At 29.9% G+C, this 21,668-nt stretch overlaps 2 protein-coding genes across 5 annotated transcripts in view; both read right to left on the bottom strand.

The window, feature by feature from the left end:
• Window positions 1–17,673, bottom strand: part of LOC113373304 (nuclear receptor coactivator 3-like) — a 105,795-nt gene extending 88,122 nt beyond the window's left edge. For 3 of the 4 annotated variants that reach the window (XM_026613617.1, XM_026613629.1, XM_026613637.1), the window contains exon 1: window positions 17,445–17,673. The gene's annotated coding sequence lies outside the window, so the exon portion shown is untranslated. Of the gene's footprint in view, window positions 1–7,338; window positions 7,465–17,444 lie in introns of those variants that run through there. The other variant, XM_026613623.1, reaches the window with a different exon arrangement.
• Window positions 17,674–18,158: 485 nt separating this feature from the next.
• On the bottom strand, window positions 18,159–20,478 carry LOC113363705 (zinc finger protein 2-like). The gene is made up of 7 exons (XM_026606187.1): window positions 20,358–20,478; window positions 19,991–20,290; window positions 19,737–19,881; window positions 19,384–19,679; window positions 19,155–19,311; window positions 18,790–19,026; window positions 18,159–18,398 (listed from the first exon to the last, which is right to left on the bottom strand). The coding sequence occupies exons 1-7, from the start codon at window positions 20,475–20,477 to the stop codon at window positions 18,178–18,180; spliced, it is 1,476 nt and encodes a 491-aa protein (XP_026461972.1). The 5' UTR covers window position 20,478; the 3' UTR covers window positions 18,159–18,177.
• Window positions 20,479–21,668: the final 1,190 nt, after the last annotated feature.

Below are 21,668 nucleotides of genomic sequence, written 5' to 3'. Positions count from 1 at the left end.
TATCTCATGACTTTGTAAGATTACAAAAAAAATTAACCGTTTCAACTCGGAAGCCGCCGCTACGGCAGCAAAATTCATATAAATCTCGGAATTCGCGAGTGGAAAAGGTTAATACAAACTATTTTTTGAAAAAGAGGTAATGAATAAGTATTTATTAATAATTATTTAAAGTTCATCAAACCAACGCCATCTATCTCATGGCTTTGTAAGATTAGAAGGAAGTTAATGCAAACTATTTGTTTAAAAAGAGGTAATAAACTAGTATTTATTAAACAATACACAATGCTCTATGCACATTTATAGTATCAAACAACACAGGTTTATGTATTGGTTATTGCTAATATACTTGTGGCCAAATAAATGATAAATAGAAAAACGTAATAATTAGATAACAAAATTGTATAAAATAATGTAATTGAGAAGAAAAATGAATGATTATGAACCATTTTTTTTCTCTCTTTGTATCTGTTTTTAACTATTTAAATTTTTCTATCTCTCTTTTTAACGTTTTAAGGTTTTTTACCTACCATATTTTCTCTCTTTTTATCTGTTTCTGTCTCTAATTTTTTCTATCTATTTTTTTAACGTTTTAAGGTTTTTTAACTACCCTATTTTCTCTCTTTTTATCTGTTTCTGTCCCTATTTAATTTTTTCTATCTCTTTTTTAACGTTTGAAGGTTTTTACCTACCCTATTTTCTCCCTTTTTATCTGTTTCTGTCTCTATTTAATTTTTTCTCTCTCTTTTTAACGTTTTAAGGTTTTTTACCTACCCTATTTTCTCTCTTTTTATCTGTTTCTGTCTCTATTTAATTGTTTCCGTCTTTTCTTAACGTTTTAAGGTTTTTTACCTACCCTATTTTCTCTCTTTTTATCTGTTTCTGTCTCTAATTTTTTCTATCTATTTTTTTTTAACGTTTTAAGGTTTTTTAACTACCCTATTTTTCCTCTTTTTATCTGTTTCTGTCTCTAATTTTTTGTGTCTCTTTTTTTAACGTTTTAAGGTTTTTTTAACTATTTTCTCTCTTTTTATCTGTTTCTGCCTCTAATTTTTTCTGTCTCTTTTTATCTCTTCTCTTTACTTTCTTTCTATCTTTTCTCTTTCACTGTTTTCTTTCTATCTCTTTTTTTTCTATCTCTATTTTTGCTTTCCATCGCTTTTTTCTCTTCTTATCTATTTTTTTTTTCATCTCTATTTTTTATATTTTAATAATTTTGTAAACCGGTAGTTTTTCTCTTTTGAAGTTGCGAGTTGCTCTCTAAGGTCTATAATAAATCCGCGAGGATCCATATACCTTATAAGTAAATCTCAAAAAAGACTCAAAATAGAAAACGCGATGATGTTACTTTATTTTACCAGCTCTCAAGACGATGGTGACTCTCGGATTTAGTTTGAAATGTTATCTAAACAAGAAAAAATTCGCGAGCAATTAAATATTGATAAATAATAATGTATGTATGATATGTACTAGCAAGTTCATAGAAAATGTATTAAGTAGGCAGCCGGCAGATTGCGTGTGATCCTCAAAATGGTAACAATAGACTTGTGCAACCGGTTCAAATTTATTAGTCTAGCACATATGTGTGAACTTCAATACTCCCTTATGAAGTTATGTAAATACTAGAGTTCTTTATGTGCTGTGCACAGACAATAAAAAACAGTGAAATAATTTTAAATAAAATATATAACATTCTCTATGTTCTTAGAATCCACGATCCAGAGACAATGTTAAAAAAATTTACTTATTTACTATTTAATTTTTATTACTTTTTGAATCGCTCCAATTTTTAGACAGAAATGTTGTATTACACTTCTTGTCTAGTACATCTGATGTCTTATGTGATGGTGAACTAAATGTATACTTATGTAATTTTTGTAATAATATAAATAAATATAACAAACGTACATGCATGAACTACAATCTTCCTTAATGAGGAAACATTTGTATTTGGCATTAATTATCACACGATTCTAAGGCACTCAAAATTATTTGAATGAAGATACAACAGAAAGAACAAGTTACTTGAAAAGTCTTGAATTTAAAAATATGTAATTATTAGCCGGAATAAAGTAAAAATTTCCATTTATTTTTTTTAACTATCAGTCATGATACTAAATATTGAAATTATTGAGTTCAAACATATAAACAAATTCAATATGGATTTTTATCAACATTATCACTTTGCAATGATATAGCGATATTCTAATTCTATGAAAGATACTAGGTGATTGTCGTTACGCTAACGACATATCTATTTTTGGGCCAAATGATTTAGAAAAGTAAACGAGTTGTTCGCCCAATTGACATTTGGAGACAGTTTGGCAGGAGAATTGTTAGAATATTTTTTAAGCGTCTGTGATGTCTTTCGACAACTAAATTTCGTTCATCAAGAAATGTCTCCTTTTTAAACGGTTAATTTAGTCTCTACATCACAGGCTCATGTCCAAAAATTTAGTTTAATATTAGAAATAATAGGTAAACTAAAATAAATTTTCCTATACCACTACCAACTAAACTAACAAAAACATGGTAATATCGTAATAAATACAACTGATTATTTGTTGATTATTATATTTGTACACGTCGACCTCATATAAATTGTGCATTCAGTTGAATCAAGTAGAACATCTCTACAATCTCTTCGCCTAAATTTCAGGTTTTATCCGCTCATTATTACTAGTTTTATTAAGTTAATTAGATATATTAATTATGACAAAAAATAGCGCAGAATAAAAGCAAAACTCATTCTCATCCAATGTACTTTCTCATCTGAGCTAGTTAATTCATTTTTTTACTTTTAATATTCATTCCAATAAATGATTTTGAGCTTGATATCATTTTAGTTAAAAATCATCATGGCAAGTGTACACATTTAACTCTTGTTTGTTGGAGGAGGTAGAATAAAGCAAAATATTAACGGTACTGGTCAGTGATGCAGTCAGTAAGACCTGCAGCGAAATACCAACGGCAATGGCACACATAACAGCATAAAAGATGTTACATGCGGTAAATTATCTGAACTCGTTGAGCGCATTCGAATAGTAAGAAAAATAATTAGCTTCATTTTGATAAATATGTGTTTTATGCCTTAATTAAATAATAATAATATAATATTATAAATGAAGTAATAACAAAAACAGCACACAAGTATAGAAACAAGCTAATCAGTCACCCAAATTCATTAGCAAACTCCTTGATAACAGAGAACTATCCAAGAAGATTGAAAAGAAAAGCGCCACTGGATTTAAGCCATCAACTCTTCTCATAAAAATTGGAAATAAGTTAATCATTATTTATAAGAAATTATTTAATAAGTAGATAGTTAAAATTATATAATTACCAATAAAATATTGTGAATTTCATATGGAATGGAAAAACAACTACTGGGTTGTTTTTTCCAACATGCCTTTGTAGTATACAATGTACCTTTTCGGCCAACTATTGTAAATTCATTAAATTTATTGAATGTCCTTTACTGGACAGTTGTAAATAAAAGAGATAATAAAAAAAAAGATCTATAGGGTAGAGCAAAGCTTAATGGTCCGCGGGTAAAAAGGTCCACCAACTATATCTCAAAAACCAGTAACGTTAAAATTTTTTTAACAATATTTGAGTAGAAGGAAAAATATTTATAACCAGCCATCACTTTGATTCTTTGACGACGCTATCAGGAAATAAATGGCAATGTTTGAAAATCCACAACAAAAGTATTTTCTTTCTTTTTTGGTTAATATAATTTTTTAATATATGTTTTTTAATTGTTTTATAAGCTGTATTGATAATTAACTTCCCGTAGGGTAAGTTATTGTAATGGGCCGAAAATCGAAATTGAAAATTTTTACATTTCTCGACGTTTTGAAGGTTTCTGAACATTTTGGCATACCTCAGAAAAAATGAATGTGTGTGTGTGTATGTATGTATGTATGTATGGATACAAATTTCCAGACACGTTTTCGGGCGCACGGATCAACCGATTTGAATGGTTCAATAAACATTCGATTCCTTTTGATAGGGAAATGAGCTAATTAGTTTTTGGCAAAGGCAGGTCCAGCAGTTACGGAGATAAAGAGCAAAGAGTGTGAAAATAGAAATCGAATTTTTGAGAGAACAGAGCATCCGATTTAAATGATCTAAAAAACATTCAATTAGTAATGATTGGGAGAAGTGTTTATTAGTTTTGGCAAAGGCAGGCCCAGCCATTTCAAAGATACGGAGCTAAATGTGTAAAAAATGGCAGTTTTTGAAAGAACTAAGCATCCGATTTAAATGATTCAAAAAACTTTCTGCTTGTCTTAACAAAATAATTGATTTTGGAAAAAAATTGTTTCAACTTTTTTGTATACTGAAAATAATTCATATTTTATTTTTAATTCTGACTATAGTTCTAATATACTTTAAACAAATAATTTCAACTTTGCAGTTCAGTTTATATAATTCTTATAAATATTAGACAATGTTACAATATTAATAATAATCTATTTGAAAACATTCAGTATTCCTCGAACATTCCGCTACGGTACGGGAAGTTCCAGCAATTTGCCTTAAGGCACGATGCCATACATCCCACTAGTTATAAGTTCGATTCAACAGTTTTTTATATAACCTCTATAAAAGCTTACACATAGGTGGGGTAGAAAGAGCAAGTTGAATCTTTACTCTGGAAAAGGAACAGAAAAAAATTGTAAATAAAAAAGTAAGAAGTGGGAAAAGTCAATTTTACAAAAGATAAATTAAATTTCAACTGTGCTGGTGAATATTTCTGACAAAATACCAGATCTAGGTTATATACAGTGTAAATTCTGTAAAAACTGTACCCATAACACATATATCTTACATTGGTTTAATAATGTGGCTATTGTTTCATAGATCCCTTAAAATTAAAAATAAGGCTTTGGATCTGTTTGTCCCCTGGCTGTCCCATTTTAGCTCGCCTATGAGTTAGAAAGCAACAGGTGAATTTTGTTTTACTATAAACGATAAATTTACTAGAAGTTTACTGAACATAGTCGAATTGTTTGTTTGATATGTGTTATTTGTTGTGATGTAATTAGTTTGATTTTGACAATATAATTGCTCAAAGTCAAAATGGACCGTCGTGCAATGCTCTACCCTATATCTATAGATATAGGTTGTATAAAGACCAACTTTGGAACTGAAATTAAAATCGAAAATTTTATAGAAATAAACTATTTAAAGTGAAAATATTACAAAGGAAAGCAATGTACAAAACGCACAAGAAAAAATGATATATGAAATATATGAATTACATCATCAAAGTTTTTATATCATTACTGTTATTTTCTCAATAAAGATTGATAATCTTGGCATCCACTGCGTTGTACAAATGATATTGCTACCACAAAAGTACATGTCGCAAATCATACGATTGATATAAAATTTCAAAAAAAAACTTTTCTTGTAAGTTGCTCTCGAGAATAATATACATATCGACCTGGGAATCTCGTATTACCATTACTTTATCCCCGTACTTATACTGTTTATTACCTATGTAGTCCTGCGAAATGAGACCTTTATGGACTTTTTTAAGCTAGTTTTTCATTTATCAAACAACAAGCTACAGGACTAACATAGTTCTGATCGGTATTAAAAAAGATATGAAAGCTCTCCTCGTGTTTCAGATATGATACTGTGACTGGTGTATACCAAATAAAAAACTAGTGGGGTGTCTCAAAATCTCGATTTCTATTTTCTGCACTCTTTGCTCCGTATCTCCGTAACGGCTGGACCTGCCTTTGCCAAAAACTAATCAGCTCTTTTCCCTATCAATTTTTTCTGAGGTATGCCAAAATGTTCAGAAATCTTCAAAACGTCGAGAAATGTAAAAATTTTCAATTTCGATTTTCGGCCCATTACAATAACTTACCCTACGGAAAGTAAAAAATACTTTACTTTATAGAAAAATTAAAATTGGAAAAATATGAACATATGTATAAGGAAACTTTAGAAAGTAGAAAGCAATGCAGTAGGTCTGATTATTCATATAAATGTTGATAACTCATGATATAAAACAAAAACTGTAACCAATGTTAATACATATTTGCTGTTTTAAATGAATTTAAAAATAATATATAGGAACTTGAAATTTTTTGCAAGGGTCGTTCCTACAATCGATCATAAAATAATTTGATCTCGCTCAAATAATTTTTATTAAAATTTTCAACACGTTTATGTTGTTTGTGGATTTCTTACTAGTTCTATCAAAGTTCAATATGCGATCTCATTCAGTTTAGGAATGTGTAAGACATAGATAATGGGGCAATATAGAAATAAGATAGATAAGAAAATTTGGATTACTAATACAGAACATAATTTTTAGTAATTCTGCAGATTTTTAAAAAATAACCAAATTGAATTAGAAGATACTTTTTCTACAACCGTACACCACATGGTTAATAATTTCATGAGCAAAATCAACAACGATTGCCCACGAATACAACTTAATTTTTCCTATTCTATTTTTCATATATTAAATATTTTGAACGTGAATTATAAAATGAAATAAATTCACATATAGGGAATACAAATTACAATAATGACACTTTCGTGAACTAAACATAGATTATGTGCTCTACACATAAATGAATGATACAAATAAGATGCTTTCTTTGAACGATATTTATATTGATGATACATATTTTGACAATTAAAAAAATCTAATATCAACACACCACATCACATAAAACATCACAAACTTATTATACGAACACATAATTACATTTTGAATTAAAGATTGCAAAATACATACAAAGTTAGCATTTCATTCAATCGTTTATTGAATATTTTGTAAATGATATGCGCACATTATAAAAGTACATTGTAGAAAGTTATCAAGGTATGACGTTGCTTTCGAATATCAGTTTAAAAATGTTGTATAATATTAGAAGCATGTTCTTTGCCGGTTTTAAATAATTTCTGTATCATAACGAAAGTTTAGGTACTCAATTCTTTAATTTAATTAGGCATTTTGCTGATTATTCGTCTCACTGAACGTTTTAAAAAGGTTATATTTATTTAGATCATTTGATTGCTACCCTAAATTAATAACTGTATAATCTCTATGTTCTGATATCTAATTCACCTTGGAAGCATTGCTTCGAACATTTAAAAAACACGTTATACAAATTTTTCGCTTTATTTATACTGTTTATTTTCAAGTATCTAGCGAATGTTGTTTGTCTTTCGAGAAGTGTTTTCTTTCTCTACAAGCATCTGTTTATGTATTGGCAACCTGCTATACACGGGCACCTTGTGTGTACGCTATTTCTATATACAATATTTCTCAAACTCAACATCGCGTCACACCTGATTTAAAATTACCTTTGTGATACTTCCAGCAGGTGTACCGCAGCTACGTGCCTATAATCCCACAAAAACAACGTTTCTTTATAATATAAATTCTTGAAACAATAATCACAACACTACAAAGAATATCACATGCACTACATAATAATAAGAAAATGCGTAACAAAACTCTTGCACAATGCACACAGCACATAGAGATGATGAATGAAACTCAAACACTTTATCGTACTCGAACAGTTTTTTGTTTTATAGAATTTAATTTGCAAAAATATTTCGTGTGTTTTTAAAAAATAACGATTGTTCGTAAAATGTTAAATTGATTCGATTTTGGCGCCATAGACCGGCACGACATAGAACTTCATGTCTACGTTCTGATGGTCGACCTGACACGTTTGACGGTCGACGTTGGACTGATTCATTCCAAAATGTGTGACGCTGACGTCGGACCGCGGAGTTGCGTTATGTGCGATAGCGCAGCAAAGCTCGAAGGCTAGGTCCGCGTCGAAAGCTTTTACACATTCATCATATAAAAAATTGCATTATCAAAATGCATTGCGATGATCAACCTGGTGAATTTGTTAAACCAATTTCATTACTTCAAATAATTTAGTTGTAAGTAACATTTTGCCTTAACGCAAGTTAGACTAATTTCACGATGTGTTCATAATCAACTTAATCAATACGAATTGAGGTTCAGCTATTTAGATAAAATGTTCAACTGTTTGTTTCCAAAATAATATTTTTGCTTTCATTTAAAATTAAACAATGTGATTTTCAAATGATATCATTTAATTTCATCCATTTTATTTATATGCGGACGTCAACTGCAATCAGTTGACACCTACAAGGCATATGCACGACGGCATAGATTCTGATTAGAATCGCTTAAGGGGGTATTCTAGTGTAGAGCGATGAATTTTAAGTCATTTTTAAAGTGTCGTAAAAGAAAGCAATGAATGTTTTTACTATCCATTTTTTTACCACTTGTTTATTAATAATATTAAAATACAAAACAAAAATTAAAAAATAAAGAAGTTGAAAATTGTAAAAACAGGCAGCTGATGAAGTGGGTGGTCTCAAAAAATTGATTGACATGATTTCATCCCTCCTAGCCATCGGAAATGCAAAAAATAATAAGATTATTAATCTAAATGATGTCGCAATCGCCCGAACTAGCGATGAGTAAAAAAAAAATTTTTACCAATTGGCGACAGTTTGAAAAAAAAATGTGTTTTTTTACCTTTTTTTGAGTTTCTCGATTTTTTTAAAAATAGTAGAAATTGGAATATGGGGATAATCCTAGTTCGGGCTATATATATGTCTATAAACAAGACTCTCTGAACATTTCAAGTGAATCGGTCGATTAAAACTCGAGAAATCGTGTCAACAGTACTGAAAAAGTCTGTTCTGAAAAAAAAAACGCATTTAAAGTTTTGCGTGATGCCAAAAATGCCTATATCTAATTCAAGTTTTCAAAAACCGTCTCGTACCCATATTCTTAGATAGTTAAACTTTGAAAATATGAAATAATAAATCGTTTTTTTTTAAATTTCTACACTAGAATACCCCCTTAAGCGCGGGGCGCAATTCCCAACTGTGGTGAATTTTTATAATTCAACCGCTTATCGTTCGAAGGCCTATAATATTTTACTAATAATATAATATTTCAGTATATAACATACTATTCAGAGAATGAAATCTATCGCCATACAAAGTTTCATAAATATCACTTAATTATGAAGAAACGACCTGGCCGATCTTTACCAAAAATAAATCAACACGATTCCCAATTAACATATTTCAAATAGTTTTTAAATTCGATCGATTCAGAATTGTGGATAAAAATTATAAGATTTTTTACTAATTTCAAAGAAACAGCTCAGCCAATAGTCGTGCAAAACTGGCCAACGATAGTCCTCATCAAAATACATTGACAGGCTTTTAAATTTTTGAAATCGGTCTAGCCGTTTTCGAGAAAACGTGGACAAAAAGTCAAAAATCGGCTAACGTGCATACTTTTTACAAGTTTGGTCTCATTCGTTTCAGAATGACTTGAAACGTCGAGAAAACATAAAATTAACAAATCGGATTTTTTCGCGAAAACCAATTTCTCCCTCGAGAAGTTAATCATCAATTACCATTTTAACGTTTATTTTACTTCATATAATATCACTGGAATGAAACCTAATTAGACAAACTTAATCCTTTTATCGTAGAATTCAGATAGAATATAAAATAACAAAAATGGTAGATAGCATTTTCAAATCTATTCCGAGATAAACTAAAATTACGCCAGAAAATTCTTAATTTCATTAATATTAGAAATAAACTAATTCAATGATCATAATGTGAACTCAGCTATAATGTGAGATCACTGTGCTAGTGTGTAATGTCTGTGAAACAACTGTGATTACTTCCACACACCATGCAATACAAGAAGCAAATGTGGCCCGCCGCATGCCTGCTTTCCTGCCTACAAATGAGAATCTGTCACAGACTCTCAAATAGCAACAAAATGCGTAAATTATTTAAATAAATGTTAAGGGGGTATTCTAGTGTAGAAATTCAAAAAAATCGATTTTTTTTAATTTCATATTTTCAGAGTTTAACTATCTAAGAATATGGGCACGAGAAGGTTTTTGAAAATTTGAATTATTTTCGGAGATATAGGCATTTTACTGACTCGGTATCCATATTGGTTTGGCTTCACGCAAAACTTTAAAAGCGTTTTTCTCAGAACATAGTTTTTCAGTACTCTTGTCACGATTTCTAGAGTTCTACTCGACCAATTTATTTGAAATTTTCAGAGAGTCTTGTTTATAGATCTATTTACAGTCTGAATTAGAATCATCCCGAAATTCCTATTTTTTACTATTTTTAAAAAATTCGAGAAACCCAAAAAAACAGTAAAAAAAACCTTTTTTTTTTCAAACAGTCGCCAATTTGTGAAAAAAAATTTTTTTACTTATCGCTAGTTCAGCCGATTGCGACATCATTGTAGATTAATAATCTTTTTATTTTTTGCATTTCCGATAGCTAGGAGGGCTGAAATCATGTCAAGACTGAGGTGGCAAATTTTTGAGACCACCCACTTCATCAGCTGCTAGCTTTTACAATTTTCAACTTTTTTATTTTTTAATGTTTGTTTTGTATTTTAATAATATTAGTAAACAAGTGGTAAAAAAATGGATAGTAAAAACATCCATTGCTTTCTTTTATGACACTTTAAAAATGACCTAAAATTCATCGCTGTATACTAGAATACCCCCTTAAGTAAACGAAAAAAAACCCTTTATAAAGAAGAGTCTATACTCAAATTAAGATTCACTGGAGATATTAATTGAGTATCAAACTGGCAACAAATCAAATTGTTGAAGTTCTCGTACTGTAATTGAACATTCGCAAAATAAAAATAATCAATCACCAATAAAAATGAATCAATGCTTTCTAAATCACTCTAATCGGATACGCCGTACAATCAAGAACTACTTTCGTTTGTTTTTGCTCCGTACCTCCCAAACAGTTGGACCACCTTGCGCAAAAATGTAACCAATACAAATCGAATGCATTTTGAATCATTCTAATCGGATGTGCCTTTCTCTCAGAAACTGGTTGACCTGGCGCTCTTTGTTCCATACCTCCGTAAAGGTTGGATCTGACTTTGCTAAAAACTAATCAGCACATCTCGCCGTCAATACGAATCGAATGTTTTTTGAATCCGTGCTCCCGATATGTGGACAAAAATTGTATTCAAACAACGCACACACATACGTACATCAATTTTTCCTAAGATATCCCAAAATGTACAGAAGCCTCTTAAACGCAAAGATATGCAAAAATTTTCAGAAAGCTCTGAAACGTAAATATGCGAAAACTTTCATTTTCTATTTTTTGCGGTTACTAAATGCTGGGATTAATGCATTTATCATAATTACATAAAAAAATCCTGGACTGGTAAAGATCTATAAATTGAGAACCAGTAAAAAAAACTTTTGCAAAAGTATAAAATGATAAGATTTTTTACACTGCTTGGCATTTTCACAGTTCTCTCACTCTTCTAGGTGAATCTTAGAAATCAAATCATTTAGAAATTAATTAGAGTAGTAATCAGTAAGAGTATCTATTATAAAAAAAATCACTCTACCTACAGTGGTAGCAATCAGTAAGAGTATATATTATAAAAAAATCACTCTACCTACAGTGGTAGCAATCAGTAAGAGTATCTATTATAAAAAAATCACTCTACTTATTTTTTTTACTTTTGAAAATGAAATTATTTTATAAATGATTATAAACCATGCTATACTCAAAATACAAGTATAAAATACAAACTATTACGAAATGAAATTAGAGCATACGAGCAGTATCGATCGCATGAAGAATAAACTACAATGAGGGAATGCAAGATTAAATAACGAATTTTAAATGCATGATTCATAAAGCGCAATTTTCAATGAATTAGTGTAGATATTTTAGTTATTGTAAGAGCAGTTTTATCAAATTCATGGATAAACGACTGTTTGATTGAAATAAATTAAATAAATAAATTGATTATTTATAAAGTTAAAGCTAAAATTTTAAAAAAGTTGAAGATTCTATATGCTAAAATTTGAAAACTTTAATTAAGATAACAATTGGATAAATTATAATAAACAATAATCACGATATTGAAACTTTATGCAGATAACAGTTTCGATTGTAATGAATCATATGCAAGTTTTAGCAAACTGTAAGACCACTCAACTTGGTTATATAAGGACGTCGCATTGAGAGACTTGTAATAACAATTGCGAAAAGCTCGTGTGCGTGTATTGTCTCTCTAGCCGTAATATAATAATAATAAAGAACAATTACGTATAAAACAGAAGAAGAAATGTAGTCATATTGCTATCATAAAAAGGCAGAGTAGTTTCAGTCTGTGCGCGAAGAATAAACATAGCTCACGCTCAAAGATAAAGCAGAGATACAAAAAGATTTTTCGGCTCAAACTTGAAATATATATATATATATATATATATATATATATATATATATAGGGTTCACTCGTTTGTAAGTGTTTGAGGCGACTGGACCTGAATCAGAGGATTCGAATTCGATCCTGCTTCGAGGAGTCTGATGTCAAGCAGGAGTGACATCAGTTTTCACTTAAAAATATATATATTTCCAAGTGAAAATAGTCCTCATCCGGCACTATTGCATCAATAAAATATTCGCCCTATTACAGAAATTGTATTAATAAAATTTATCACACAAAGATAGACAACTGTTTGGATTGCCATCCGTAAAACCGGCGTAGTATTAAAAGAAATTAGCCCAACAGCTTACTGACTCTTAAGTTCTGATTGCTGTTCAAATCAATGAAATAAACACTTAAACATGATAAATAAATGTAAGATAAACGAAAGAAACGATACCATACACGTAAGGAATAAAAATCCTCAAATTGGCAACTTGTACATATTACACATTTCTTGGCCAACATGGGCAATCTTGGACATATTGTTTTAGCAGAAAATATAATCAGCTAAAATAAAGATATTTCGATTTTTTGACTATTGTTAGAATATATTATCAAATTTCAAATATTCGTAATTATTACCTATATACTTTGTAAGGGATATGTTCGCAATAATTATAAATAACATAATAAGCCACCATGATGGTCAGAATACAAACTACGCAGATTGGTGACAGCTTTGTTAGCAGCAGAAAGAATCTACATATTGTTGGCATCATCGGTGGCACAACATTATTTGGTAGCAGTTTGGGGTACCAGCTTTACATGGTGGCAGCGGTGGGATGTCAACCATAACAATTAATATAGCAAACATAGGCAACGTGGGTACTTGTACATATTACACTATATAAAGAGAATTAGTTACTAATCGAATTACTTTGCAACCTGATTTAGCACACAATATAATCACCTTAAATACAGATATTTTGATTTCTTGACAACTGTAAGAATAAACTATCACATTTCAAATATTCGTAATAATTAGGGATTATGAATAGAAATTATTGCATATGATTGGAAATCATATTTGTTATCAGCTGAGCCAAATTTTGAAAGACTAGATATCATTGAGCTGGTCCAAGTTGGTGCCCAAAAAAGGAAACATATTTTTCCAAAAACAACTGTTTTTTTTACAACTTTTTACAACACAACGTTCAAGTAGTTTTTACATCTGTCCTGAAATGGACAACAAGTAAAACTGTGGAAAAAATATCCTTAAAACTAGTGGGATGTATGGCATCGTGCCTTAAGGCAAATTGCTGGAACTTCCCGTGCCGTAACGAAATCTTCGAGGAATACTGAATGTTTTCAAATAGATTATTATTAATATTGTAACATTGTGTAATATTTATAAGAATTATATAAACTGAATTGCAAAGTTGAAATTATTTGTTTAAAGTATATTAGAACTATAGTCAGAATTAAAAATAAAATCTGAATTATTTTTGATATACAAAAATATTTTTTTTGAAATCCAATTATTTTGTTAAGAGAAGCAGAAAGTTCTTTGAATCATTTGAATCGGACGCTTAGTTCTCTCAAAAACTGCCATTTTTTACACATTTAGCTCCGAATCTTCGAAATAGCTGCGCCTGCCTTTGCCAAAAACTAATAACCACTTCTCCCAATCATTACTAATTGAATGTTTTTTTGATCATTCAAATCGGATGCTCCGTTCTCTCAAAAACTCGATTTCTATTTTCTGCACTCTTTGCTCTTTATCTCCGTAACTGCTGGACCTGCCTTTGCCAAAAACTAATCAGCTCATCTCCCTATTAATAGGAATCGAATGTTTTTTGAACCATTCAAATCGGTTGATCCGTGCGCCCGAAAACGTGACTGGAAATTTGTATCCATACATACATACACACACATCCATTTTTTCTGTGGCATGCCAAAATGTTCAGAAACCTTCAAAACGTCGAGAAATGTAAAAATGTTCAATTTCGATTTTCGGCCCATTACAATAACTTACCCTACGGGAAGTTAAAAATACAAAATCTCTTGACCATTGTCAAATTTTGAAAATGGATATACGAGTACTTTCATGAAATATGAATTTCTTAACTATCATTTTTTGTTGATTTTATTTGCAAAACGTTGAGAGCCGCTGTATCTGCGCTGATTGAGGCACGAGTTCGGCTTTGACCCGGATCCATTCGTGTGCGCTCGGCATGAAGCACTCGTCGGTTTCCGACAGAGCGAGTGGCGGTCGAGTACGTCACGAAACGAAGGTCATTACCTAAGCGGTAAGCGTCCGGTGTGCTCTGAGCTTGAGCGCTTACCGCGGACGGAGCATTGGAAGAGAGCGCCACACTACCTGGATTTAACCTGCCGGAAAACTCGAGTGCAGACCGATAATGGCAGGCGCTGACATCTTACCGGTGGTCAAAGAGGTTACCAGATGATACACTTTAAAGAACCATTTTACAAAATCTTGAATATGTTAGGAAGTTTAATACTTCATTGCCCCTTAGGCAAACAGATAACTTTCCATCGGATGATATACTAGGTACCAAGTAACCACGTGGTCAAATAAAAAGCAGCTATTTGTTAATAACCTTTTGGAAAGCCTTACTACAAGAAAATTCATAATACAAAACTATATTTTCATGAAATACTTTTTCAAATTATATTGGATTCTTATAATTAGAAAACACCTAACTCGTAAAAGTCCATGTAAAATGGTTATTCGAAAAGTTATTATTCGTTCTTAAGGGGGTTGTTCTTTTTTTATTTTTTTTTCGATTTTGAGATTTTTTGATATTAGGAAAGATAAAAACATTAGTTTTTTGACGAAGTTATATTTATATATATCTTTATATGTATGATCCTCTGAAACCGTTTTTTTCATTGCTCCGGAGCTATTGTATGCCAGCTGCTCTCTTTTTCATTATAATACCTCATGCACATGACCTTTTTAATGTGTCAGCATCTTTGAACACCATGGTGTATTTAGTACATTAAATTAAATGTTGTATTTTGTACATTATATTAAAAACTTTAAATAGGTTTTTCTCAAATTGTCTTTTTCCAATGCGGTGCCACAAATTAAAAAAAAAATGCAAGTCGGATCGACTTGCATTTTTTTTAATTTGTTCACCACTGCAATACCTAGTCCCCCTACCTCAAACAACTTGGTAATATTAAGCAAAAAATTTTTGCAAAGCTTCTCGAATGGATTTATCTGTGGCACCGCAAAAGAGATCGATTTTTCAATGCCCACTTTGGCGCCTCCTGGTTAACAAATGACGGCGACAAAAAAAATTATAAAATTTCTTAATATTTTATGATTTTGTAATTTTTGTTTAAAAAAAAAACGCATGTCTCTATGATCAATACATTTCGAGAAAAACAAAAACAAATACCTTGCACTTTTTATAACAAAAAAAAAGAACAACCCCCTTAAATGCAAAATTGCATAAAAGATTTTACGACAAAGATATAAACTATATTACTATTAAAAGTTTATTCATTTAGTATATATTTAAATTTCAAATTATAAGCAGCTGTAGAGATATTAAATTACTATTTTAATTTCAAAGCAATATTATATTGCTATTATATATTTGTAATAACGTAAAATGTTTACAACAATGTTAAAAAATGATAATATGTTCAAGGGCAATATAAATAAAATAGAACCATAATGAAATGTTATAATCTTACATATCGCATTACAAGATGTAATGCAAATCAAAGTTTTTCATAAAAATAAATGTTTACAGCTATAGTAGCTGTTTGATTGCAATATAATTAATTGGAATGTTCTCATAATTTTGAGCAAACTTTTCCAACTTATTTAATGCTTACAGCATTTTTTGTTTTATGGTAACGAGATAATAGAAGAATTCAGTTTGACTTTGAAAAAAGTCTGCATAGATTAAAAGCTACGGATTTTAGTTCTTTTAGAGATAAAATTTTTGCAAAATATCAAGTACAGTTTCATTAAATTAACAAAGAGCACATAAGTCGACAATTAATGTCAGTTTCGAGTTGCTCACTCTAATTTCAGACAAGTTATTAACATAATGCATGTTACTTATCAAAAATATATCTATAGTCGATAGATTTGCCATAAAATAGATAGAATGATATATTTGCAATTTAATTGAATTAACTTTTTTATATAAATGAGTAAAAGAAGGGTACAATTTAAACGAAAGGCTCAATTATAGATTAACATATTTAATAATTAGAAACATCTTTTACAATTTGTAAATAAAATAAATTGTTCATTTCATTGAGGGTTTCTATATAATGGTGCCACTAGTATGCACAAATAATTATTTTAATAAATTACTCTTCATATAAAAAATCTTAAAGAAATACTTGAAGTACTCTGATTCTTTAGTATTCTTTAGTAGAAAGTATAATAACTATCTTAAAGTGGTAAGTGTGTTTTACGAGAAATAAAAGATCATAAATCTAAAATTTTTTTTAATTTATTTATTAGTATAAAGAGTGAATAAGTCATATCATTTGACAATGTTAATTTTGACTTTTTCAAAAAAATTCTTTATGAAAAAAAATTGAAGAAAAGAACTAATTACAGTCATCTTACAATGATGAATGAGGCTGTACATAGTACACAGTGCTCTGTTTTTATATCTGCATCCAGAAATTTGTGTCATTTTTCAATAGCAAGTGCGAGTTCTATGACTTTAGAAACGTCAAATGTAAATACTTTAATTTAATTGTTTTTGCTTGGTAAAAGTAACTCTAGTTGCATTTTCGTGATTCTGCATAATAAATTGAGATCCCTGACAAATTAATTACTTCAATAACATGTAAAATATCAATAGTAACAAGAAAGTTGGTATGAGGCTACAATTGACATAATTTAGTTCTAATTTACAAATGAGACATCTCTAACCTGATATTTAAAGCTAATTTATAACAAATTTATGATATGTCGCAATGTGTCGTAATGTATCAGAGGCACTGTGAACAGTCGAATAAACATATCGGTCCCCTCCAAAAGCTTGTTTTGAAGGTTGACAGAAACAGATATAGCTAACCTAACTTTACCGCAAAAATTGACACGCAATAAAACATGCATTCGGTAAATGTATATAGGTGCATTATTGCAATGTTATCCTACCTCCTGACAAGAATGGCATAATATATTATATCCAAACAAAAGAAAAATTCACTTGTAGACTTCAAGGTCCCGCAATAACAGTGGCACAATATTTGCCTCAAACTATCACAGAACTGTCACTGCACTAAAATTCTAGTAATTTGAGTCACAATATTACTTAATGTGTAAAAACTGATATCAAAGTAACATTAAACGTAAAAAATTCTTAATAAAAATCAACACTACCAAACGGTAGACGACGTCAAAATGATATTTGTTTCCAATATGGCTGCCATTAGTGGATGTTAACATTTGGATTGTGTATGTACGTCGAGTAATCTACACTAATGACTTTTGTCTTTCGGAAAACGGCATTGACCAATGTGAAACAATTAAATAGCGGTAATATAATTTATAGAAAAACGCATAAATAAATGATATATTCTAATCTATTGTTACTATTAGTAAAATTATTATATATATTATATCTAGATAGATATAATATACTACTGATATGATGTATTATATATCTAGATAGATATAATATATTATATATATCTATATAATATATTATGTACATATACATATATATAATATATATATATATATATATATATATATATATATATATTATATCTATCTAGATATATAATATATCATATCAGTAGTAGTATGCTACTCATATTTTTATAGTTACATTATAACTGAGAAATAATATTAAAAAAAGATCCCGATGTACATTTAGTTTTTATTTTTACAATGCATGAGTTTTTGTATGCCTATTCAAATCATTTGCTCTAGAATATCTTTTATTACACATATTGCATCCAAAGGGTTTGTCAGAGCTATGGGTAAGCATATGCTCTTTTAGATCAGCATTTGTTACGAATGAACGAGAACATGTTTCACAATGAAAGTTTTTCTCTCCAGTGTGTCGTTTTATATGCACCGCCAAACAGCTTGATTGTGTAAAGCCTAAAAAGGAAATTATAATTAAAATTGAAGTGATAGAATAAAGAGTATACAATAACCGTAATAAATATAACATATAATAACCATGCATTTCAAATTGTACAAATTCATACATTAATAAAATAGGACTATGAATTAAATTATTAATTTAAAAATTCTATGATTCATAAAACTTAATACATTTTATTATTTATTTCTGCAATATATAAAATTGGATTAAAATATTTAACCACTGTATTCAAAGTGGTGTATTTTGAGAAATTTGAATTGATTATGTTCAGGTATTTAATAAACAGTTAGTGAACAAATAAATAGTAAATAAAATGAAATTAGATAATGAAATACATTAAATCTTGAATGCTCTTAGCAAAATGGCCTTTATCAAGCTATTTACCTTTATTGCAGATACTACATATGTAGGGTCGTTCGCCTGTGTGGCTTCTCATATGAACAATCAAAGTAGAAGAGCCATTAAAACCTTTATGGCAAATTGTGCAAGCATGACTCTTTTCACCGGTATGGGTTCTAACATGTTTTGTCAATTCATTTGATTGGCAAAAGGCTTTCTGACATACAGAACAGACATAAGGTTTCTCGCCTGTGTGAATACGCCCATGTGCTATGAGGTTACCTAATAAAAACAAAGTAAATATATTGATACTTTTTTTGACTAATGGAAAAGATAACAAATGGGAGCAAAATTACAAAAATATAGAAATAAAATAGGTCAATAAATATATATTCATGCTTCAGACTTACTGGAAGTAGAGAAAGCCCTTTGACAAACAGGACAAACATGCGGCTTCTCCCCTGTATGTGTGCGCATATGTTTTTCCAAGTCTTGCGCCTGTCTGCAGGCTTTATCGCACACTGAACAAACAAAAGGCCTTTCATCAGTATGCATTCGCATATGGACCTGCAAAAAAGAGTTGTATGCATCTATTGATACTGATAAAAAATTTAGTTTAATTTTGATCTCAATAAATACCTTAAAGTTTCCACTATGAGAGAAAGCTTTGTGACATACTTTGCATTTATAAGGCATTTCCCCTGAGTGAGTTTTAACATGTCTAGTTAACTTTGAAGCAGAACTAAACTCCTTAAAACATATAGAGCATTTAAATCCATCATTCTCATTTGTAGATCTTATAACACCTTGCAAAGGTTTCCTCTTGATCATTCGCATACTGTTAGTACTTGTATTTTTCATTATATTATCTGGCATTTGCGCTACTGACTGAACAGGAGCATTATTTAGAGTTACCACTTGTCCTGCAGAAGATACTGCAAGAAAAAAGTATAAAAAGATTGACAATTAAAATATTTTATATGATCAAATACCTGGCAACTGTCCAATTAGTATATGTCCATTTGGATGAACTGTGTTATATTGAGCTGATGAAACTGGAAACTGAACTGAAGGCACATGTAAACCTTGAATGCTGTATGATTGTAAAGGCTGAAGAGAATTTGATTGTGCATACAACTGTTAAATAGAAATGTTATTATTTAGAATAGCAAAGCAATTTTAAAGATAATTCATTAAATATTTTTAGCACTCTTGAGTTATATAATTGAAAATAAAGAGGGCTAACCTGTGATGAAACTGTTTGTAAATTTTCATAATATTTAGGCTCGCTTAAATTATCTAGAGCTGGGGTGCATTCAACATAAACACAACCTTGATTTTGTTGAGGAGGTGCAGTTTGCTGTTGTTGTTGTGGCTGTTGTTGTTGTTGCTGATGTTGAATTTGAGACATTGCTTGAGGATTAATTATATATTGTCTGAGGCGTGCATCTGAACGCTCACACAGCTTTTTAAATTGGAAGGCTATATGAAGCTTTGCAGCACATTTATTACAAATTTGAGGTGGTAAACCATCATTTTGCCAAACCTTCAATAAATCAATATGTGATAATTGCTTTATTACAATATTTTTAAGTCATTGATCTGGGCATTACCTGTATTGAGGCACAGGCCATTAATTTCTTCGACATTTGAACTTTAAATAAAGACATCATAACTCCTTCACTACAACATACTCGGCAAATTTTATTAAAATCCATTTCTTCAGTAGTCATTTTATCACATATAGTATGAAATGCAATAAACTGTAGAAATTAACAACTAATATGAACCAAACGTTGACAGAATATAGTATGACAAGATTATATTGATAATAAAATTCTTAATTTCAAGTGATAATCAATAAAACCAAAAAAAATAGGCCACAAACATTTGTATGTTGTAAGTTCTTTGTAAGGTCCTATGTCAACAATGTCAAACGAGAAGGTTTACAAACAATCCCTTGCGCCATGATTCAATGTCGCCACCACTTAAACACAAAAATTTTCCGTTAAACCTGAGTCTCATGCACATCGGTGATATGTTGTTCATTATATTTTTCCTCTACTATAGAGAGACCCAGAATTTGTTTCCTTTTTCTTACATTATTCATTCTTACAAGTCATAAGCACCCGTAATAAGAATAAAAAATTATTCTATGGATATACCTAAGGTTTTAACTTGATATTTTTATATTCAAATTGAGCATGAATATGATGAATATTAATTTAACAAAAACATGAATATATTATAAATATCAAGTTCAAGTCATGGACTATTATGAAATATTCAAAGATATCTATCTACGAAGTTTTTGTCGTTTTATTTTTATGAAATATTCAATCCATGGATTTTTTTAATAAAGTTTTTACCGTTTTATTTATATGAAATATTCAAAGATATCCACGGATTTTTTGACTGAGTTTTTGTGTTTTTATTTTCAAACTAGCTGTAAGTGGAATTCTGTCTTAAGGCAATTAAGGCATCGTGCCTTAAGGCAAATTGCTGGAATTTCCCGTACCAAGAATTATTATTTTTTTAAAAACGTTTAACATTTTTGAAAAAAAATTACTTTGAAAAAATGAGATTTTTGAGAAACTATAAATTGGACAAAAAATTACCTTTTTTGAAAAAATTTTTTTTAAAAAAAAAAAAAAAAATTTAATTTTTTTTTTTGAAAAAAAATTTTTTTTCTTTATTTTGACATTATGTGGAAGTTCTGAACTTTTTTTTTCAAAGCAATCGTACTGCTTTAACTGCATAGGGACAAAATATAAAGCGCGTAAGCGCCGCGTCGCTGTCTAACGCATAGGCATTGGTACGGAACCCATTGGAATGTTAACAAAATGTATACTTATTGTTAAAATCTCTATAAAATATCTGATAATCTGATGTGCATATGTCTAATGATCATTTTTGACCGCCAG

Source organism: Ctenocephalides felis, unplaced genomic scaffold (assembly GCF_003426905.1).
Source record: "Ctenocephalides felis isolate EL2017-DRISC unplaced genomic scaffold, ASM342690v1 CF-g0.4_SCAFFOLD_00845, whole genome shotgun sequence".
Classification (NCBI taxonomy): Eukaryota; Metazoa; Arthropoda; class Insecta; order Siphonaptera; family Pulicidae; genus Ctenocephalides; species Ctenocephalides felis.
This window is presented reverse-complemented; position numbering and strand designations above follow the sequence as displayed.